The 19794-nt window shown below is 43.5% G+C and overlaps 1 protein-coding gene across 3 annotated transcripts in view; it reads right to left on the reverse strand.

Moving 5' to 3' along the window:
• The window catches only part of NEK7 (NIMA related kinase 7), an 84275-nt gene that overhangs the window by 22178 nt on the left and 42303 nt on the right, over positions 1-19794 (reverse strand). For all 3 annotated transcript variants that reach the window (XM_066597180.1, XM_066597179.1, XM_066597181.1), the window contains 4 exons: positions 18513-18653; positions 14213-14275; positions 7252-7362; positions 764-872 (listed from right to left, as the gene is read on the reverse strand). In XM_066597180.1, the coding sequence (XP_066453277.1) occupies positions 764-872; positions 7252-7362; positions 14213-14275; positions 18513-18653 (424 nt within the window). The remainder of the gene's footprint in view (positions 1-763; positions 873-7251; positions 7363-14212; positions 14276-18512; positions 18654-19794) is intronic.

A 19794-nucleotide genomic window follows, 5' to 3' on the forward strand; every position in this document is an offset into this window, starting at 1 on the left:
TGCAAAAACATAGCTGCTACTTGCCATTTCTTGCGCATTTTTGCGACAAATAGGACTTTCTAATGTTAAGAATGCATTGCATGAAAAATCACAAGTTCGTGCTTTGCGATCCGATAAAAAGGAGGCTCCATAGGGAAACATGGGAGATTTTAAAAAAAAAACAACAAAAAAACACAACATTGCATCAGTGAAAACATTGCAAATGTGAAGGAAACCATTGAACAGCATAATTCTGCGTTTTCACTCTCTCGCATCGCGGGGGGAAAAAAAGCAAAAAAAAAAAAAAAAACACGTGCGATTTTCTCGCCAGTGTGGAGGCGGACCTAAAGCTTACAAGGGAAGCGGTCAGCCCCTTTACACCACTCTCTCTGAGGACAGCATAAACCAGTGACAGACACAGTAATTTCAGCAGTCTGTCACTTATTTGTGAATTTGCAGAAGGCTCAAATCTGCTACCTTCCATAGGTTAGATGACAGAGGAGTGCTTAGACTGGATGTAACAGAGTCTACCGCGAATAGGACTCAGTCTCTATGCGTTTGAAGCTTTAGAATGTCAACTTGTATGCTCTTATTCAATGACAGCAAGCAGGGATCTTGAAATTGTGCAGAAGTGTAACACAAAGTATATTAGAAAGCCGCAGAGCCTGTCCTTATTACAGTAATTAGGCTCTATATAGGCATAAAAAGGAAAAAGCATTTTAGGGAAATCTTCCTTTTATGAACTAGCACATGACATGCTCAGCATTAGACGATGGCCTGTTACCTCTGTGCATGACTCGCCGGGAATGCATATGTTCTAAGGCACTGCAAAGCTGCACAAAATACTTCCAAACGGTCCTCTCAGGAATCAAGCGTTTGTGTTTTTTGAAATGCTGAAAGACATTAAAAAAATAAAATAATTAGTCTATCATAGATCATAACGCCACACAGCCTGTGCGATGCTGGAGAAGTATCGTAACGGACTGCGTCTACTAGAGGAAGTGCAGCAACTCATGGTGGGCTGATTCAGGGCAATAGGGGACATAGAAATCCTGGTGGTAACAAGTAGACAAATCACATATGGCCATATAAAAAAAAAAACGAGGAAAAAAAGATGATATTTACGGTATGTTCATGTAGCAGCATTTACTGCACAACCTGCGTAAAAATTCTCGGCTTTATGCCACAGATCTGCATATGGAATGTTCCCTGATGATAATGCATAAAATCAGTGTGAGGAATTCGACACGGAAAAAAAAACGTATTTCCGCGCCAGGAAAGGACGTTTGCAGCCATTTCCACTGCGTGAACATATGCTTTAGGGTTCACAAGTTGCGGATTTTGGTATGGATCTGCAACAGAATCCACAGGCCTACATTGTGCTGCGTATTTTAGTGCACATCCGCACCAGAATCAGCGTCAACTCCTCACCGCTTGATGTGGAATTTGCTGTGATTTTTTTTCCCTTAAATTACTTTTTATTCAAAAGATGTTCTTTTTACGAAGCAATTAGAAACATATACTTACATTTTCGTATTCATATAACATATATGCAATTTTGCTCTTTCAGCTGAAACAACAAAGTAACGACATCAACGTGACTTTATTGAAGTACGCAACTTCTGATTTAGGCTGCCTGTCCACGGGCGTTGCAGTATCCCGTGGTCTGGGAGCAGGAGCCGGCAGACCGATCTCCGCCGCCAGTTTATCTGATAGATAGGCTGACTGCGGAGAATCGCGGTAATTCGCAGCATGCTGCAATGTGCCAGCCGCGAGCGGAGAATCACAATGATTCTCCACTCCTGGGGGGGGGGGGGGGGGGGGGGGGGGGGGGGAAAGCACTCTCCATAGCAATGCTATGGAGAGCTTTCACTGCATTCTCCGCAGCCGGATTATCGCCACGGGGAATGCAATTCGAACAGTGGACCTTATAGTAATTCCTGTTGGTTACGATATTAATTTTAGATATGATCCCATTATATGTGTAGAAAGTTGTCTTAGTTAAAGGAAGTAAACAAAAAGGGATCCAATCTACAGCAAATTTCACACTGTCAATTGAAATGATGGATTTTACTGCAGATCCCTCTAAAATCAGTCAAAATCCAGATTTTGACACAGAATTGATGCAAATTTTGGTATGGATTTTCCGCTGCAGAAAATCTGGACCAATTCTGCCATATGTGAACATACCCTTATATAGTGTAAATAAAGACACACACTTAGAAGACTATCTCCCAGGAAGATGTGCCATGAAGTTAATCAACGGAGAACGTCAGATCTAGTTTGATCAGGAGAAAGGTGAAGAACCAAGACCATGAAACAAAAATACAGGACCTATACCAAAGCAGTAAAAGAGGGGAAAAAACTAAAACCTGGGCATGTGCAGTGCACTCGCAGCCATACAGTCTCTGCAGAGTTCTACCAATACGTTCATGGGCACGAGCCCTTCCATGTGAGGTACGTCTGTTTTCTTACTAGTCAAAAAAAAAAAAAAAATGTGGCCATCTAACGAACAGGAGAGAAGACCTATCCATGCAATATCCTGCCGTAATATACTAAAATAGGGCAGTGTATTTAGGGGAGACATCGTTTCTAGTCTTAAAAGCGCGATGGAACGGGGGAGAGTCTGTAGACATCGCAAAACCTTTCCCAAAAAAACAGAATAGACCCATTATCCCATCTTAAAAACTTGATTCAGTGCATTTGAATATGGGAATTTTCAACTCCTCCGCCATCCGCAGAGGGTAAGTGTGATTGGGCTCCAACCACTGGCAGTTGCACAAGGTTGAATGGATCAACAGCTGACATACGCGCACAGGGGGCGTCACAGGACCCTTTGTTCTTGTGTCTGGTGGAGGTCCCAGAGGTCGGACCCCCCCACTGATCACTTATCCCCATGCTTCACACCCAGCTGAAATTTACATAAAAACGTATAGAAAACTGAAAAATACATTTGTAATAAAGTTCAATCATGGCAGCTTTGGGACTTTGGTTACCGCATTGTGGCCTCAGGCTCCTTTTACACGCTCTTGTGACGTCATCACTAGCTCATTCGCTCCCGTGCCGATTGTTTAGACCGGCAGATTCATCGTTGACTCGTTCAGTGTTCCACATTAAACGACAATTGAAGGAGCCAAGGAGGATTTTTATACTGCAGAAACTGAATGACGAAGAGAAGCGAATGATTCTCGTTAGTCATTCGATATAAATGCAACCAGCAACTGAACCACCATCGTTCACTTTTGTTCGTTCGAACGCTAATCGTTCCGTCTATAAGCACCTTCAGGGCTTCCTTAGGGTTACGTGTGTATATATACACAAATACAATATTTAGGGCTCATGGCCACAACAGCGTTTTCACGCGTGCGTCATGATATATGTGGCTGGGAACTGGAGGAAGGGGGCGGTCCAGACTACACGGCCTGACCGCTGTCACAACAGATTGAGCACTGAAAGAGACAAACGGCTCAAAAGCTGAAATAAAAGAGCGTAGGTATAAAATATGAAGTTGTCAAGCATTTTAAGTCTTTTTATCCTCCTATATCTCAGGACATAACACTGAAAGTCAAGCTTTAGTATAGGTCGTTAATGTGTGATCTCTGCAAGTTCAACCCTTCGGACCCCTACTGCTCAGCAAAACAATAGGAGCATTTAAAAGGGGCTTTAAAAATGTGTCATGTAGCAGAGTGCAGAATACTGTGCACATCTATCACCTATTTAACGTGAAGAAGAGGCGGCTAGCGGATGGGATTACCGGACAGGTAAGTCCTCTCAAGGTCACAATTATGTTAAAAGCAGCTGTGCACTAAAAAAAATAACCAAGTGGTTAGTGCTCTATATATAAATACCGTCAATAGGTGTAGAAGCAGAGCGAAAGTGTACCATAAAAGTTAGAAAAGCAATGTTTCCAGCACTTCGGGTAATCTAATTTCCACAGTGTTATTTCTAGCATGTAGTTAATTTTAATGGTAAAAGTGAAACTTTCCCAATTTTAGCTGAGGAAAGAAAGCCCTGATTTCAGTATGTTTATGTGTATATTTTATTTTTGGTTTCTTTGAAAGCGTTCTGTTTTTTTTTTTTGAACTTCTGTGACTTCAGGTGATCTAAAAATGTTTTTCAAGAAAATCCCTGTGGTTCTATACCTTTGAAAAAGTTTACAGCGCATTATAACAACTTGTATCCCAGGCAAATGATACGGTACGCCGCATGAAAATGAAATAGATCTATAACTTGTAAACTCTGCATCGTGGCCGTGCAACCAGTCTACACCAGATTTACACATCAGAGAATGTTTGATGTCAATAAGATGGAGATCAGCTTGTTAACATATGCATGAATGAAATATCAGCTCGTTAGAAACCTAGTCTGTCCCCTATATAAACAGAGAAACCCACACGCCCATGTAGAGAGAGACATGATTCATAGGCTACTAATGTACTAAAAACATTGACACACATGTTCACCTTAGATCACTACTTTACATATAGAATCCATCTACATTAAAAGCGGAGGGACTTTATAAATACATTGCATTAGTGATCTGATGTGGAGTTACAGCCAGAAATATTAGACAAGAGCAGCGCTCACAATTCTGCAGATTTCAGAGCCAAATCTCCCATGTTTTTGGCCAAAAGTTCAGGAGGGGTAACATCTCTCCTTAGGGAGAGCACCAAGAAGATGAGTGAGGAGACTTATACGGCCATCCATGCTCTCTGGGTAATATGCAAATAAGGAAGATGGAATAATACCTCTGCAGTGCCACCTATTGGATGGCAGCATTCCTTTAAATCAATGCTTGAGCCTTTATACAGGTTTGTAGAGCAATGATTGGGAATTGAAAACCAAGCCATAACCCATACACAGACAGCTGTTTCGGGGGTTTTGCCCTCATCGGTGTGGAGTAGGATCCTGGCTTGGATACTGAGAGGCCTGTGATGTGGGTCAGAAGGGGTAACACCTCTCTTTAAGGAGAGTACCAAGGAGGTGAGTGAGGAGACATATGCATTCTGGCTTGGTTTTCAATTCCCAATCATTGCTATACAGACCTGTATAAAGGGTCAAGCATTGATTTGAAGGAATGCTACCATCCAATAGGTGGCACTGCAGAGGTGTTGTTCCATCTTCCTTTTTTGCATATTACCCAGAGGAGTCTCCTCACTCACTTGCTAGGTGCTCTTCCTAAGGAGCTATGATACCCCTCCTGACCCATGTCACAGGCCTCTCACTAGCCAAGCCAGGATCCTACTGCACACTGATGAGGGGTAAAAAAAACCCTGAAACAGCTGTCCGTTTATGGTTTAAGGCTTGGTTTTCAATTCTCAATCATTGCTCTGCAGACCTGTATAAAGAGTCTAACATTGACTTGCAGGAATGCTGCCATCCAATAGGTGGCGCTGCAGAGGTATTATTCCATCCTATTTGCCAAAACTTTGGACAGATTTAGTTTAAATAATACTTTGGCTCTAGAGGACCTGGTAGATCCATACTTTACAAGGCACTGATTTCAACGGGCACGAAGTCTCGGCATTTTTTTTTCCTGTGGTGGCGCTCCAAACACTTGCATTGATCACTGTTAAATAGACCGGTTTTAGATAATATTCCCTCCTCTGCTTATCCCCATGTAACAGAAATAAAATTTTAAGCAATGAGAAATAATCAGCAAGTTGCGTAGTCGCCGCTGACGGTTCTTTTTGACATTCACCTCATTCAATTGTTTGCTCAGATGAGTAAAACTTCACTCAACCAGGAAAAGAAAAACCTTATGGAATTACATGCTACAAGATGTAACATCAAAGAGGATCCTAGCTGTAAAAACACTACTTTCAGACTGAATGCCGGGCGCACTTATCAGAGGTCAAGGAGATGAAAGAGGAACAATTGTCGCCAAGACTCGAACACCCTGCCTGTAATTGAAAGCCGCGCTCCATAAAAAGCAACAAACAGAAAAGTCCCAAGGATGTAACAACAGGGAATAGAAAACGAAGGTGGTGAAGAGCAGAACACGGCTTGATGCATTCATCACAACCGTTGGAAGTCGAACAGTAAAGGCATGTTCACATTTAGCCAGCTGCCACATCTCCCTTACTGCAGGTTCGAACCTCGGATAGGCGATCTGCTGCGGTGAATTGTAATTTACAACAATTCTCACATTCATTTCTTTCATGCCCCTTAGCACGCCGCTGTATCTTTTTTCATTTTGTGGAAATCTATATTTTAACACACACTTTAGCGGATTTGCATTGCGGATTCCGCAGCAAATACAGCTTATAGGATGCAATTGAAAAGCGATTTTTAATGCATATGAGCGGAAATCAATTGCGATTTTTCGCTCACGGAGGGAAGAAAAAAAAAATTGCAGCATACTCTTATTTTTAGGCAGATTCTGTGCGGACAGCTTCCAATGAAGTCAATGGACACCGTCAGATCCTCGGCCCTTCCGTAATTCTCATTGAGAAAAGGTTGTGGGATCCTCGTCATTGCCTAGAAACGGCGCTGCAAAATCTGTACTGCGCATGTCCGATGGCGAGCCGTGCGGACCACCCGCGATACAGATTGAAGGGGAAAAATAAAAAAAGCAGGTACACATGGATGCCTCTGCTGCCAAGGCGGGATTCCGCATGCGGAATCCGACCCGGCCGTGTACACGCAGCCTTAAAGATAACCAATCACAGGAAGACGTTTATTTCATTACAACAAATAGTAATCCTCCAAAAATATATAGATTCTTCCTAAACACATTTATAGAAAAAAAAAAAAAGAAAAAAAAGGGGGGGATGGGGGGGGGGGGGGGGGAGAGGATGAAAAATGACCCAAATGGAATCCAAATTTCCAGGAGAGAAGCTTGAATGACGCCCAGCGGAATACCCTGTAACGTTACCAGAAGATCTCCCGGCTGTATTTGTAGCCATTAGTATAGAGCTGCCTATATACTATATGTAGTGCGTCTTCAGTCAAAGCCGCAGTATGCTCTGAGCCGCTCAGGTCACTTGTGAGGTGCCCCAACACCCGGCTCTCCTTTATTTATTTTTGAACAGTTATAGTTCGGAAGATAAGTTTTTGGGTTTTTTGGGAGGACTATTGTTTTTGGTAATAAACTACAAACGCACACCCCCGTGATCAGTTCTCTTTCAAGACTGAAGGGGGAAAAAGATATATGTTCCCCCCCCCCCATTTACCCATTAACCCCCTATTTACCATTACTTTTTTGGAAGAAAAGGGGAGGGGGTTGCCCAAGGCATCAGCCTGTGAAGACTCCAAGATAAATGTAAGTACCTTTATCATCCTAGAGAGGTCCCCGGCATCTGCAAGTTCCAAGACTATGTTCAGCTCGTTATCCTCAATGAATGATGCATAGTATTTTATTACATTTGGATGGTTCAGTTGCTGAAAATAAAGATAAAAAGAGGAATTACAACCCATTAGCTGAAGTGGGTTAAATATTTATTACTACTACATCATCTTTACATAATCCACAGTTCCTTACAACTTCATGGGTACATAGAGGGATGAAGTCAGACATTGCATACAGTATAAACCCAATAACCAGACTGCACAATAGGGGTAGGGACCTGCTGGGAAGAGCTTACAATCTATGTGGAAGAGGGGTGACAAGACGGACAAGTGCTCGTCCTGCACAATGGTCTAGCTATCTTTTATAAATGGGGTGGTATACGCAGCACAATGTGAGCCAGCCAATATCTACACATAAGTGCATTCGTACGTATGGGGTGAGTGGGATACCGTGATTGGGTTTGGATGGACAGTGTAGAACCAGGATAAACAGGGAACACTTAGATTAGGCGATCTCTATGCCTCCCAAGAGAGATGTGTTTGTATGGAATGCTTAAAATGGGGGTCTGGAGCGTTAACCCAATTGTCCGTGGTTGCGCATTCCAGAGACCTGCAGAGGCTCTAGAAAAGTTTTGGAGACAGGAGTGTGAGGCTCAGACTACTGCAGAACTTAGTCTAAGGTCATTAACAGAATGGAGAGCATTGGTAGAGTAGTAGACAGATGAGGAAGAAGATCCAGGGCAGCCAGCACTGTGGAGAGCTTCATGGATGACAGTGATGAGTTATATGCCATGTGCAGTGACCGGCACACGGTGGAGCAATCAGGGAAGCAGCAAGACAAAGACAAGCCTGGCTGCTACTGCTGAGGATGGATTGGAGGGGGGAAAGATTAGTAGCGAGCTGCAGTAATCAAGCCGAGAGTGGATCAGGGCAACAATGAAAGTTTTAACCGTTCCTACAGTAAGAAAAAGGGCAAATTTTGCAAGTTTTGGAGGTGATTTTGAGGTGCAGGTGACCAAAGCGTGCAAGTGATTAAATATAAGGAGAGAAGGAAAGCTTTGAGTCAACTATGACCCCAAACAAGCAGGTGGGCTGTCTAGAAGTTATGGTGGTACCGCACACAGAGATGGAACGATCAGGATTAAACAAGCAGATCAATCAGAGTGAGGATATTATGTAAGAGACAGCGAACAGACAAGCACTGGTGTTTGGCGGTAGGGCAGGGGTGATGTCTGGGTAAGTGGTGTATAATTGGGAATCATCAGTGTAGAGATGGTACAGAAATCTAAATCTGCCAATAGTTGGTCCAATAGGGGCTTTATAAATGGACTGCAGAGTAACGGGGTAGAGGGTCAACACTGTACATATTTAGTCTTTGTCTAAACTTGATGTTTTACTGAATAAAAATGTAAAAACGTATGAAATGCTTAGAACTGAACTTCAGCATACCACAGAAACATCTAACTAAAAGAGCTAAAAACATCAAAGCAGCAAATTTTGTGAAAACCAAGATTTGTGTCAATCACAAAACTTTTGGCCACAACTTCACGCAGACAAAGGTAGATGAACATGGACTCTCAGCTAATACAATCACTCATCAGGGGAAACGTTTAAGGGGTTGCCCAGTGACAGACAACCCCTATTCAATAGGACACTCTCTGTGAAATAACAGATACTACCCATTCCGTTGATGACAGGATCCGGCGCTGCAACTCGCTGTAGACTGGATGTTTGTTGCAATATAGGTCACAGGAAATTACGTGAGCACTGCAGCCAATGAGGGAGGTCTCGAACTCCTGGCATCATGGCGCTCAGGATGTCAGCGCCGACACCAGGAGAACGGGTGTTGACGCTGCAGTCTCTGACTTCCTGTGACATTATCGGTCACCAGAATTTTGAGGACCGTAGGGAACTGCAGTGCTGGATCCCGGCAGCTGTAGTGGGCTAAGCAGATCTCCGTTTACCATTTTAACACAAAGAGCCCTATTGAAAAGGGGTTTCCAGGAAACAGACAACCCCTTTATTCACTGGGGAACACAGTTTTTGGTGACTGGGATGTTAGAACTTTTTGGTGCGTATTTTGGGGTCATAGATTTTGAAAATGACAGTTTTTCTCCATCAGCTCTGCTTATCAAGATAGGACATATGTCCATATAAATGTATACATGTTGTATCATACATGTAATAACTGCCAATTAAAAGCCGAAGGTACAAAGATGAATCCCAAGAAGCCTAGAACACAAAAACAACAAAGGCTTCTTCATTGAGAGGTCGATGAAACTACGTTTCTGTGATTCCCTGCGATAAGATGTTCCTGGACATTCGCGCTGGATGTTTTACCAGTAGTCCGCCATCATATGTGTATCTCATCGTCTACAGTACTGGTCTTCCACGGTCACCAGTAGTCCGCCATCATATGTGTATCTCATCGTCAACTGTACTGTTCTTCCACGGTCACCAGTAGTCCGCCATCATATGTGTATTCCATCGTCCGCAGTCCTGTTCTTCCACGGTCACCAGTAGTCCATCATCATATGTGTATTCCATCGTCCGCAGTCCTGTTCTTTCACGGTCACCAGTAGTCCATCATCATATGTGTATCCCATCGTCCGCAGTCCTGTTCTTCCACGGTCACCAGTAGTCCATCATCATATGTGTATTTCATCGTCTACAGTACTGGTCTTCCATGGTCGCCAGTAGTCCACCATTATATGCATATCCCATCGTCAGCTGTACTATTCTTCTCCAGTCCTTTTCTGGTGAAATCCTTGACCCTGTTCATCACTTACATCACCAAGACAACCTGGAAATCCATCCGCAATGACTGCAGGTCCTGCAATCTGATGCTCGTGTTACACCCAAGTGTTCAGAAACAGAATTGAGTGTATTCTCCACAAGTTCACCGGAGTTTACAGCCTTATAGTTCCCAAGGAAATGCTTTATAACCCTACAAAACAATGACCACGCCTCAAAGTTATCCACCGAATCTTGGAAACGCTGGAGTTCCTGAATCTGTGGTCCTTCGAATTTACCTGCTTTTAGCTTCTCCACGCTGATTGCGGGAAATTTTCTACATCTGTAGCCGAAACGCCCTCCATTCCTTTTAAATCTCTTTACACAATGTTTCATCAACCCAAGTTTGATGTGCGGCGGTGGCGATATGTAACAGATGTACTAATAGTAAGCAAATGCTGGCGGGAAAATGAAGGAAATATAACAAAAATAGATATGGACATCAGGAAGATCTCAAAAACAAGAGCTCCTTGAACGAAATGGATGGGATTTTTGGAATCGGCAGCACAAAAATAGCCAGAATAGAGTCTAAAAGTCAAAGCACGATGCAAAAATGTTTTTTGTTCCCCAGTATAATCATCTTTTTAGCCACCAAATGCAAAATCAAAATCTGGAAGGAAGTTGACCAACAAACTCTTCATCCATGAACAAATTATTTTTTTCTTTAAAGCTTCCAAAAAGATTGTTCATCCATTGCCCAATGTCAATAGATCTACCATGCCTCACAGAGAACATGCCACACCGTGAAGATTTTATTGCAGCATTGTGCAATTTTCAAGGTACATTTAGAGAAACAAGTTATGCAAATTGATGCAGTTTATGATCCAGCCTGTGAATCCAACTCTGGCGATGCGGTCACACCCATGTAAACTGCTTTGTGTTGGATCCAGATTAAAGAGTGAAGATGCCTCGAAGACACATGTGAGAGCCATTCCATCAAGTAGCCGAGTTTACTGGAGGTTTCATTCCAGGGCCACCCGCAGCCAGTTAGTCTGTACATTGTAACGTTGCATAAACTCAATGGGACGCCATAACAGTGGGTTAACTTTAGAGAAGGTGGTCAGCAGAAAGAAGTGAGCATTGTTGTAGTGGACTGGAGCACTGAGACAAACGTCACAACACACGGCTCAGCGCATCTGGCATCATGCAGTAGCGGCTCCACAATCTACACATGACCACACTCTGCAGCGTATGGAGAGATTTGGATGCGACAATACAGACTATGATGGTTTCTCGAAGATTGGCTGTGGCAGGTTTGCAGTCAAGCCATCTATTGCGAAGACGGCCGCTCGCACCACACCATCGTCACGAACACTTGGAATGCCGTCATTCCAGAGCTACCGACCCCGACAAATGGAACAGTGTGTGGTGTTCTGCAATGCATATAGATTCTCTCAGCAATGTTGATCATCAAGCAGGAGTCTGGAGGCGACATAGCGATGGGGCAGATCCTTCCAACATTTTGGAGCACAACACAGCTTGTCAACCTGGAGTCATGGTTTAGGATGCCATCAGTCTCAACACCGGATTGCCTCTGGTATGCATCAGGGGTACACCGAGAGCATGTCATAATGTTAATGAGGTTCTGTAGCCAGTCATGCTACCACATCTTCAGGGTTACATAACGCCATTTTCCAGCAGGCATGCTTTCAAGGTGTCCAGGTGATCCCTCGGCCAGCACCATCACCAGATCAATCTCCAATCAAAAATCAGTGAGATGTGATTGGATGTCAAGTGGATGCTCTCATACAATCTTGAAAATTATGAAGATGAGCTGTGGACTATGGTCAACTCTACCCCAGGACAGCAGTCAAGCACTCAATGAATTGATTGCATTAATGACTATTGTCCATCATGGTTGCTGCACTACTTACTGATCATCCTATCTATTGGGCCACAGGAGATGTGTAATTGCAATTGAACGATTGTTCAGAAATTGTGTGTGTGTTGAGTTCTTCACATTTTTCCATGATGTGGCATTTTTTCTGTCAGTCATTCATACTGGCCATACACACTGCCTAACACCCAGCATGGCCCAACATGTGTACGGTAGCATCTGAGAAACGATCGTTAACCAGAGGATTGTTCATCCAGCAGTAGTTCAGCCATCAGCCCCTTACGGTTTACTGCGTATGGCCACCCTAATTAATCATTAGCAAAATTATCTTAAAAAAACACAAAAACGTTTGAATGTGTGAAAGTGAATAATAATCGTTCACTCTAAATACGAGTCAACGACGAACGAGAATAATTGGCATTTCATTCGGCGTTCATTTTCTGTAGGCATAAAAATTAGCGTTGGCTCGTTAACTTATCGTTCGGTCCCTCTCATTCACTTATACAGGGACTGAAGGACACTTGTTTGAACGAGCCAACGAGTGCGAACAAGTTAGCCGTGACGTCGCCCGCTCGTTCAAGTGAGAATCAGCTTGTCTAAAGGACCATAACAGAGTGATTTAATCTTAGCCGTGCCTAGTTGTAACAAATGAGTTACATGTGAAAAAATGGCAACCGATTCCAATAGTGTCAAAAGTAAAAAAAAAAAGAAAAATATCGCATCACAATGAACAAACATGCAAATCGCATAGCATGCGAGAGCGATACCATTTTATTTTTAATTTTTTTTAAAGATCCCATATGTGCAATTCTTCATAAGGGACACCCAAGATAGGACATGCAGTCAATTTTTCAATCTTGTAGCATCACTGCGAGATAAAGATCGCTCATGTGAATAAAAACATTGAAAACAAGGTGTCATTTTCAGGCCAAGTTCCGTGCATACTGCTATCGGCCAGAACTCGAGCGCGAGTTTCGCCTGTGTGAATGCACCCTAGGCTGGGTTCACACAGGGCGGATTTGCCGCGAAAATTCCGTGCGGTATTTCGCCTCGGCAAGTCCGCCTGCAGCCGCTAATCTCGGGATTAGCCAGCCAAGTGGACGAGGTTTCTCAGAAATCTCGCCCACACAGGACGGCCAATCCGCTGCGGTTAATCCGGAAGAAACCGTGGCTGCGGCACAGCTTTGCCGACCGCAGCATGTCCACTCTTTTTTTTCCTCTTTCCGCTGTGGCCACGCTCTCCTCTATGGGAGCGCCGGCCGCAGCGGAAGAGCGGCCGGCCGGGCCGCTTCAAAGCCGCCGCGGGTTTTTCCGCGGCGGTTCTCCAAGCGGAAATCTCGCGGTTTTCCCCGTGGGAACCCAGCCTTAGGGCTTATTCAGAGGACCGTATATCGGCTGGGTTTTCACGCCCAGCCGATATACGGTGTCCCTCTGTAACAGGGGGAGGAGGCTGGAAGAGCTGGGAGCAGTGCACTGAGCTCCTGCCCCCTCTCCACCCCTCAGCACTATTTGCAATGGGAGGGGATGGAGCTAAGTTATGGGACTTAGCTCCGCCCCCTCCCATTGCAAATAGTGGCAGGGGGCGGAGAGGGGGCAGGATCTCAGTGCACTGTTCCCGTCTCTTCCAGCCTCCTCCCCCTGTTAGAGGGACACCGTATATCGGCTGGGCGTGAAAACCCAGCCGATATACGGTCCTCTGAATAAGCCCTTATGCAGCGTCTTGAAAGTAACAATGTCCCACCAAATCTCTTATTCCGCATCATTGTGGATCTGTTGCTAATAACCTATTTAATGGACAATCCAATAGATTACTTATTTAGATATCATTAACTTAGTTACTTATAAACCGGAGTGATCCACCGCACGTTCTTCTCTACCAGTTCTTGCACTTTTTTTTTTAACCTTACCTTCTGTTTTATCAAGTTCTATGGTTACATATCTAGAACACCGAAAACAAAACTGTGTTTAATTGCAGTGCTGGCTAACTATCAGTAAAGCACATGTGCGATCTTCATTCTGGAACCAAATAGTTGGGGGTTAGCATATAATCCCACGGTGTTTGTTATGAGGCGACAGCAAAGTGACTTTTAATGCAGTTTTATCCTAAGATGTAAACATCTTTCTTCCCTTATTTAAGAAGATGCCAAGTTCACAGGAGATGTGAAAACTAAGTGGTTCAAAGCCTTCATGTGGCACATTGGAAAAAGGGTCTCAGCTAGACGAAAGGAACAACAAAATCATCAAAGCTTCAGATTTCACACAAAAAGCACATTCTACAAACAAATCTTAGGGGGTGCTTCAAAAAGTGTTTACCTTAAGGAGGTCAATCTCTTTGATACAGTCTGCTCTTGCCTTGGCATCCATTAAATCAAAAATCTGTGAGGGATTAAATAAAGATGAACATGAGGTTATTTACAAACACCCCGTTAATGTGGAGGCACGGCGGCGATGGGGCCGATTACTACGCGTTGGGGTAATGTCACCGCTTATCCCACCGGCAGAACCAGGCGACGGATACAAAGATGCGCGATATGCAAATGCGTGGACAGAGTTAATGAAATGCATGTAACATCCCATTTTAATGTAGTCACCCACAATTAAGGCTCCTAAAAGCCATTCTCTGATGACAACGTGTGGTAAGAGGCTTTGATTCCAGCTTTCCGCATCTCGTACTTCACAAATGTGAGCCGCATACATGAAACAGTCACTGTGGGCCTTTCAAGGAGATAAAGCTTGTGAGCCGCCCTTGGGGAGAAATGCTGAGAGTTACAATCACATCTCTTCTCCGCGGTGACAGCAGGATGGATGGATCGGGGACACACAGTGACTTGTCATTGGAGCCGCTCGCACCGCCGCCGCGGCGATCTGCTGGAACCTCTGCCGTCAGCTGCACGGCTGACAGGAGGCTTGCACTTACTTCCCCCATTCTGTTAAAAGATATAGGCTTTGCCCATGGATGGGGTCCTCTGTGACTGTTCGGTCTTTAATACATCGCTTATGCAAAAGGGTTAATATGAACATCCCTGGACCAAACTGTCCAAACACCATGACTAAGGCTCATAGTCGGACACCTTCCACCACTCCGACAGATCTGCTTGTAGTACATGCTTGTATTCCCCATAAAACAACATTTTGGGACATCTTTTCTTTGAACGCTGCGCAGTTGCTCTGTTATTCCTCCTGGAAATGTATGAACATATTGACAAGTTGGTTTTACCACTCCCCCTTGTCAAAAGCGGCATGATTTTTTTTTAGTTCAGGGCAAAAATTAGTACTTACTCAATTGTTAAATTATTTATACGTTTCCAAGAGGAACAACATTTAAAAACAGGGCTGTGGATTGGTAAACCGAACCTCCGACTCCTAGATTTCCCCAGACTCCAACTCCTTCATTTTGAAGTGATAAATTGTATTCAACTGGTAATATCAGGCTTTTCATCGCCATGATGATAAAATAAAACACACCTCATCCTACATCCTAGGTAGGCCCAATGTCCACGGGCCGATTTGAATTGCAAAATCACCTCTGCGGATGATCTGCAGTTCAAGCCACCCATAGGGAAACATGGGGGTCCGCAGTTGAATTAAAACATGCAGATTTGATTTGCGGACCTTTGGATGCAGAAATCAAATCGCAGCATGCTCCATTTTCAGTACGGTTCCCGCACGGATGGCTTTCATTGAAGGCAATGGAAGCCATCCGATCCACAACTGACATTGCGAACAGGCTGTGAATTCCACAGGAAAGCAGGAGTTTTGAAAAAAAAAAAACTCTACTGCGCATATCCAACGGCGCGCCAACTGGCGCTTCCGCACACATCCTCAGTAGAGAAAAAAAAGAAAAGAAAACCTGGACAGTTTCGCACAGTCAGTCATTGGCCACGAGCAGGGTCGGATTCCGCTGCGTGCTCCCACATGGATACGAAACCTTATCAATGCTTTTCTTTTTTTATAGAGAGAGGCATAGATGAATGGAACATACATTTATAGGTCATTTCAAAACTTTCCGAAATTACTATAGAAGGAATTACCGAACAAACTCTGCAATGACTTACTAATCCCATAATATAAATATCTAATTAATTCATTGCAGAATCTGTTGCCTATTTCAGGTATTTGGAAAGGTCATAATATAAAATATCTATGCTTTATAAGCTGGAGTCGGTACGTTTCTACCCGCTCCACAACTCGGCCTCCACGGCCCTGCATTTGAATAGCACTATTCAAAGTTCTAAAAGTAAAGCCCAGCACTGTCATATCATTGGAATTACAAGTATTTACTAAAAACAGACCTGACGGACAGCAGGCAGATCTTTTTCAGATTTTCAATAGAAAAATAATTCAGATCAAGAATAAAAGTAAAGTAAAAGTAAAGAAAAAAAAGTTTTACTTTTACTCCCAACAACAGATTTCGAACTACGAAATGAACTCCACGACTAATGCGTTCCCAGACTGCATGCGCCATTAAATTAGGAGGAAGGCGTAATCAAGCCCATTAGTACCTTCCTCTGTCGCTGAACTATATGTAGTTATGACTATATGTATCCTAGAAAACACAAAGAGCTACAGGTGAAGCGGTGGACGAGGATATACCTATACAGTGAGAGACGGGAGGGCTGTCTAGTGGACGTGACAAAGTAACAAAAAGTCTGTATTGACTACATGACTTGGAGGTTGTGCGCTTGGCCATATTAGCCCTGTTAGAGAGTCTATGGCTGCCGGGAAGTACTGTAGAGTCTTCTGATGACCGCTGTCCTTCGCACCAGAGTATACATGTTACTGTATAGAATGCTTTCAAAGCAGAGCAACATCTCTTTTGGACTGCAGGTGTGTTCTAAAATACAAACCGATGTCTATCATATCTGTAAAAGGGTAATAAAGTGTAAAAAGAGAACAATAACTAAGTGAGAGTCAGGCACAGAAAGCTAAAATGATCCCCGATGCGACCGAAAAGACAGACCGTATCCAGTTTGGGGGCCCAAATAAACGGCAGAGGAAAAGAAAGAATTACATTGTGCGGCCCAACTGTGGTTTGGCAAACTATAGCTCCAAATGTACAAAATAAGGTATCACAAAAATCACAAAGGCGGCTTTGAAACGCTTCATTCTAATGAAAAGGAATCTCCAGCCGAAGAGTTGAAACAAATCCACAGTAGTAAGTTTTGCATATTGTAATCGCATTCAGAAAGCTGCTGGCAGCTGTCATTCACCGCAAAGACAGAGAAAGCAGATCGCCCACAAATATATGCAGATGGTATGCAGATTACAAGGGGAACGGGAATCAAAGTCAAGGATGTGCGCCTAAATGAGATGGCTGAGCAGTGGGGAATGCAGGCGCTCATTGTGATGTTCTGCGAGGACCCGGTCAATAGGCACAGACATCATATAGGCGATTCCGAAGTCGGACACCATTCATCTTCATATCAGCCATGGCTACTTATATATGTACACAGCCTAATGAACGTTAGACATCTTGCAGCTAGTTTATATCCTACCCGACGTGGATACATCATTAGGCTGCTATTTCCCATCATGTATAAGTTATAGGTTACTGCTAGTAGTAAATATGTAAAACCTAGACAAATGTATTAATTTATATGTATCCACAACGGAATGCTGTGGGAGAAAAGTAGTATTAGTAACATTAGACAGCAACGATCAGGTGATTTAATAGGATGACTCCAGTCCAATATACAGCTCGCCATTCTGGACTATAGAGGGGTTTCAAGCGTGGACACAAATCTCCATGCTTTAATGCATGTGCGGAAGCCAATGCTTCCCTATGGGCAGCTTCATTTGCAAATAGTCTGCAAATCAGATCTGCCAGTGGACATTGGGCTTAAATTCTCTTTCACACGACCTTATAGGTTTTTACGTTCACCCGTATTATCGCGTGATTGAATAACCGCCTCAATCGAGTCGCATACTTTAGCTACGTATTTTCAACCATTCACACGCGCCGCTGCTGTGTATCGGCAAAAAAAATATGCAGAAGTGCGAAACCCCATCGATCGCTGTAAAATGCTCAGAATGTCCAATAATGCTTAGTTTAGGCCAGCTGTGTCCTTTTCCCGGCGTTGTACACCTGTAACTCCCTCCCCCTACTTTTTTTTTTTTTTCCGGCTTTCCATTTAAAGTCTATGGGAGCTTCCAGCGTTTCTCGGCCAAAGATAGGGCAAGACCTATCTTCTGATGCAGTGTATAAGATGTGGTATTTTTCCCGGCACGTCTTTTGGGTTTTTTTGCACGCCCCAAAAAAAAAAAAAAAAAAAAGTCATCTGTATGAATACATTGGAAACAAATGCTTTGGACGGTCATGATTTTTAGCCAATTTTTTTTACGCAGCTAAATACCTGTGTAATTACATTTGTGCGAATAAGGCCTAAGAGGTGTTGTCTCATTGGGACAAAGCCGGTCTGTACGCCCTACATATGGTGGCTCTATACAAGGGGGGTGTATGGTTGGGAAAACCTCTTTAATTATACGTGAAACAGTAGTATTTGCTTTGTAAAATTTAACCCTGTCTTGTGAGACATTGAAAGATACAAACTGTACAAGTCAATATGAAAAAAAAAAAAAAAAAAAAAACAGTACAAAAAAAAGTCTCCCTTACCTGGACTTTTTTTAAAGCAACAGGTACTCCATCCAAGAGGCACGAGGCTCTGTACACTTCACTGAACTGACCCCGTCCAATCTTCTTCTCAATCTGGAAGTTGCCCAGTGTATTGTACCCCATGTCAGGCCGCAGTGCTTTCTATGAAATATAGAAGAAAGAACAGAAGGCTTGTTGGTTATCTATATATATGCAAAAGTCAGCATTTGTAGGTTTGTTTTTCATAAGCTACTACACGCCTTGATGTATCTCAACCAAACACATACTCATGATCCAACTACAAGATGGGAAAAAAGTTAAGATTTTAAAAAAGAACGAATTACAACAGATTATAAAAAAAGTTAAAGACTAAATCATTGGTTAAAAAAGAAAAAAAAAAAAATTGCAGTAGGATTGGGGGTGCAATGAATTTCGTTTTAAAGAGATGTAAATTCTAGTAGGACATTAGCTCTGTTCATTGCACCCCCAGATGGAAGGCAGGCCAGCGTTTATAACCTCGTGGGAAAAAGAACTTAAAGGGTTGTCCTGCGCCAAAACGTTTTTTTTGTTTTTTTTCAATAGCCCCCCCGTTCGGCGCGAGACAAACCCGATGCAGGGGTATAAAAAAAAACAAAAAAAAACACGGATAGTACTTACCCAAATCCCCGCGCTCCGGTGACTTCTTACTTACCTTGCGAAGATGGCCGCCGGGATCTTCACCCACGGTGGAGCGCAGGTCTTCTCCCATGGTGCACCGTGGGCTCTGTGCGTTCCATTGCCGATTCCAGCCTCCTGATTGGCTGGAATCGGCACACGTGACGGGGCGGAGCTACGAGGAGCAGCTCTCCGGCACGAGCGGCCCCATTCAGAAGGGAGAAGACCGGACTGCGCAAGCGCGTCTAATCGGGCGATTAGACGCTGAAATTAGACGGCACCATGGAGACGAGGATGCTAGCAACGGAACAGGTAAGTGAATAACTTCTGTATGGCTCATATTTAATGCACGATGTATATTACAAAGTGCATTAATATGGCCATACAGAAGTGCTGAACCCCACTTGCTTTCGCGGGACAATCCCTTTAACATAAAACGGACAAAGAGGTGAGGTGTGTGTTGGGTCGCTCCCATGGTCATTCCAAATGCGTCAGATTTCTGCCTATAAACTGGCCGACTCAAATTTTTGCTGGCGATGTGGGGACCATTTGGCCTCTCTATTCCACATTTGGTGGTTTTGCCTAAGTACTAAGACCATTTTGGGAACAAGTGTAACTAACTTTCCAGGACTAGCCTAACTACCCGTAC

Source organism: Eleutherodactylus coqui, chromosome 3 (genome assembly GCF_035609145.1).
Source record: "Eleutherodactylus coqui strain aEleCoq1 chromosome 3, aEleCoq1.hap1, whole genome shotgun sequence".
In the NCBI taxonomy this organism is placed as follows: domain Eukaryota; kingdom Metazoa; phylum Chordata; class Amphibia; order Anura; family Eleutherodactylidae; genus Eleutherodactylus; species Eleutherodactylus coqui.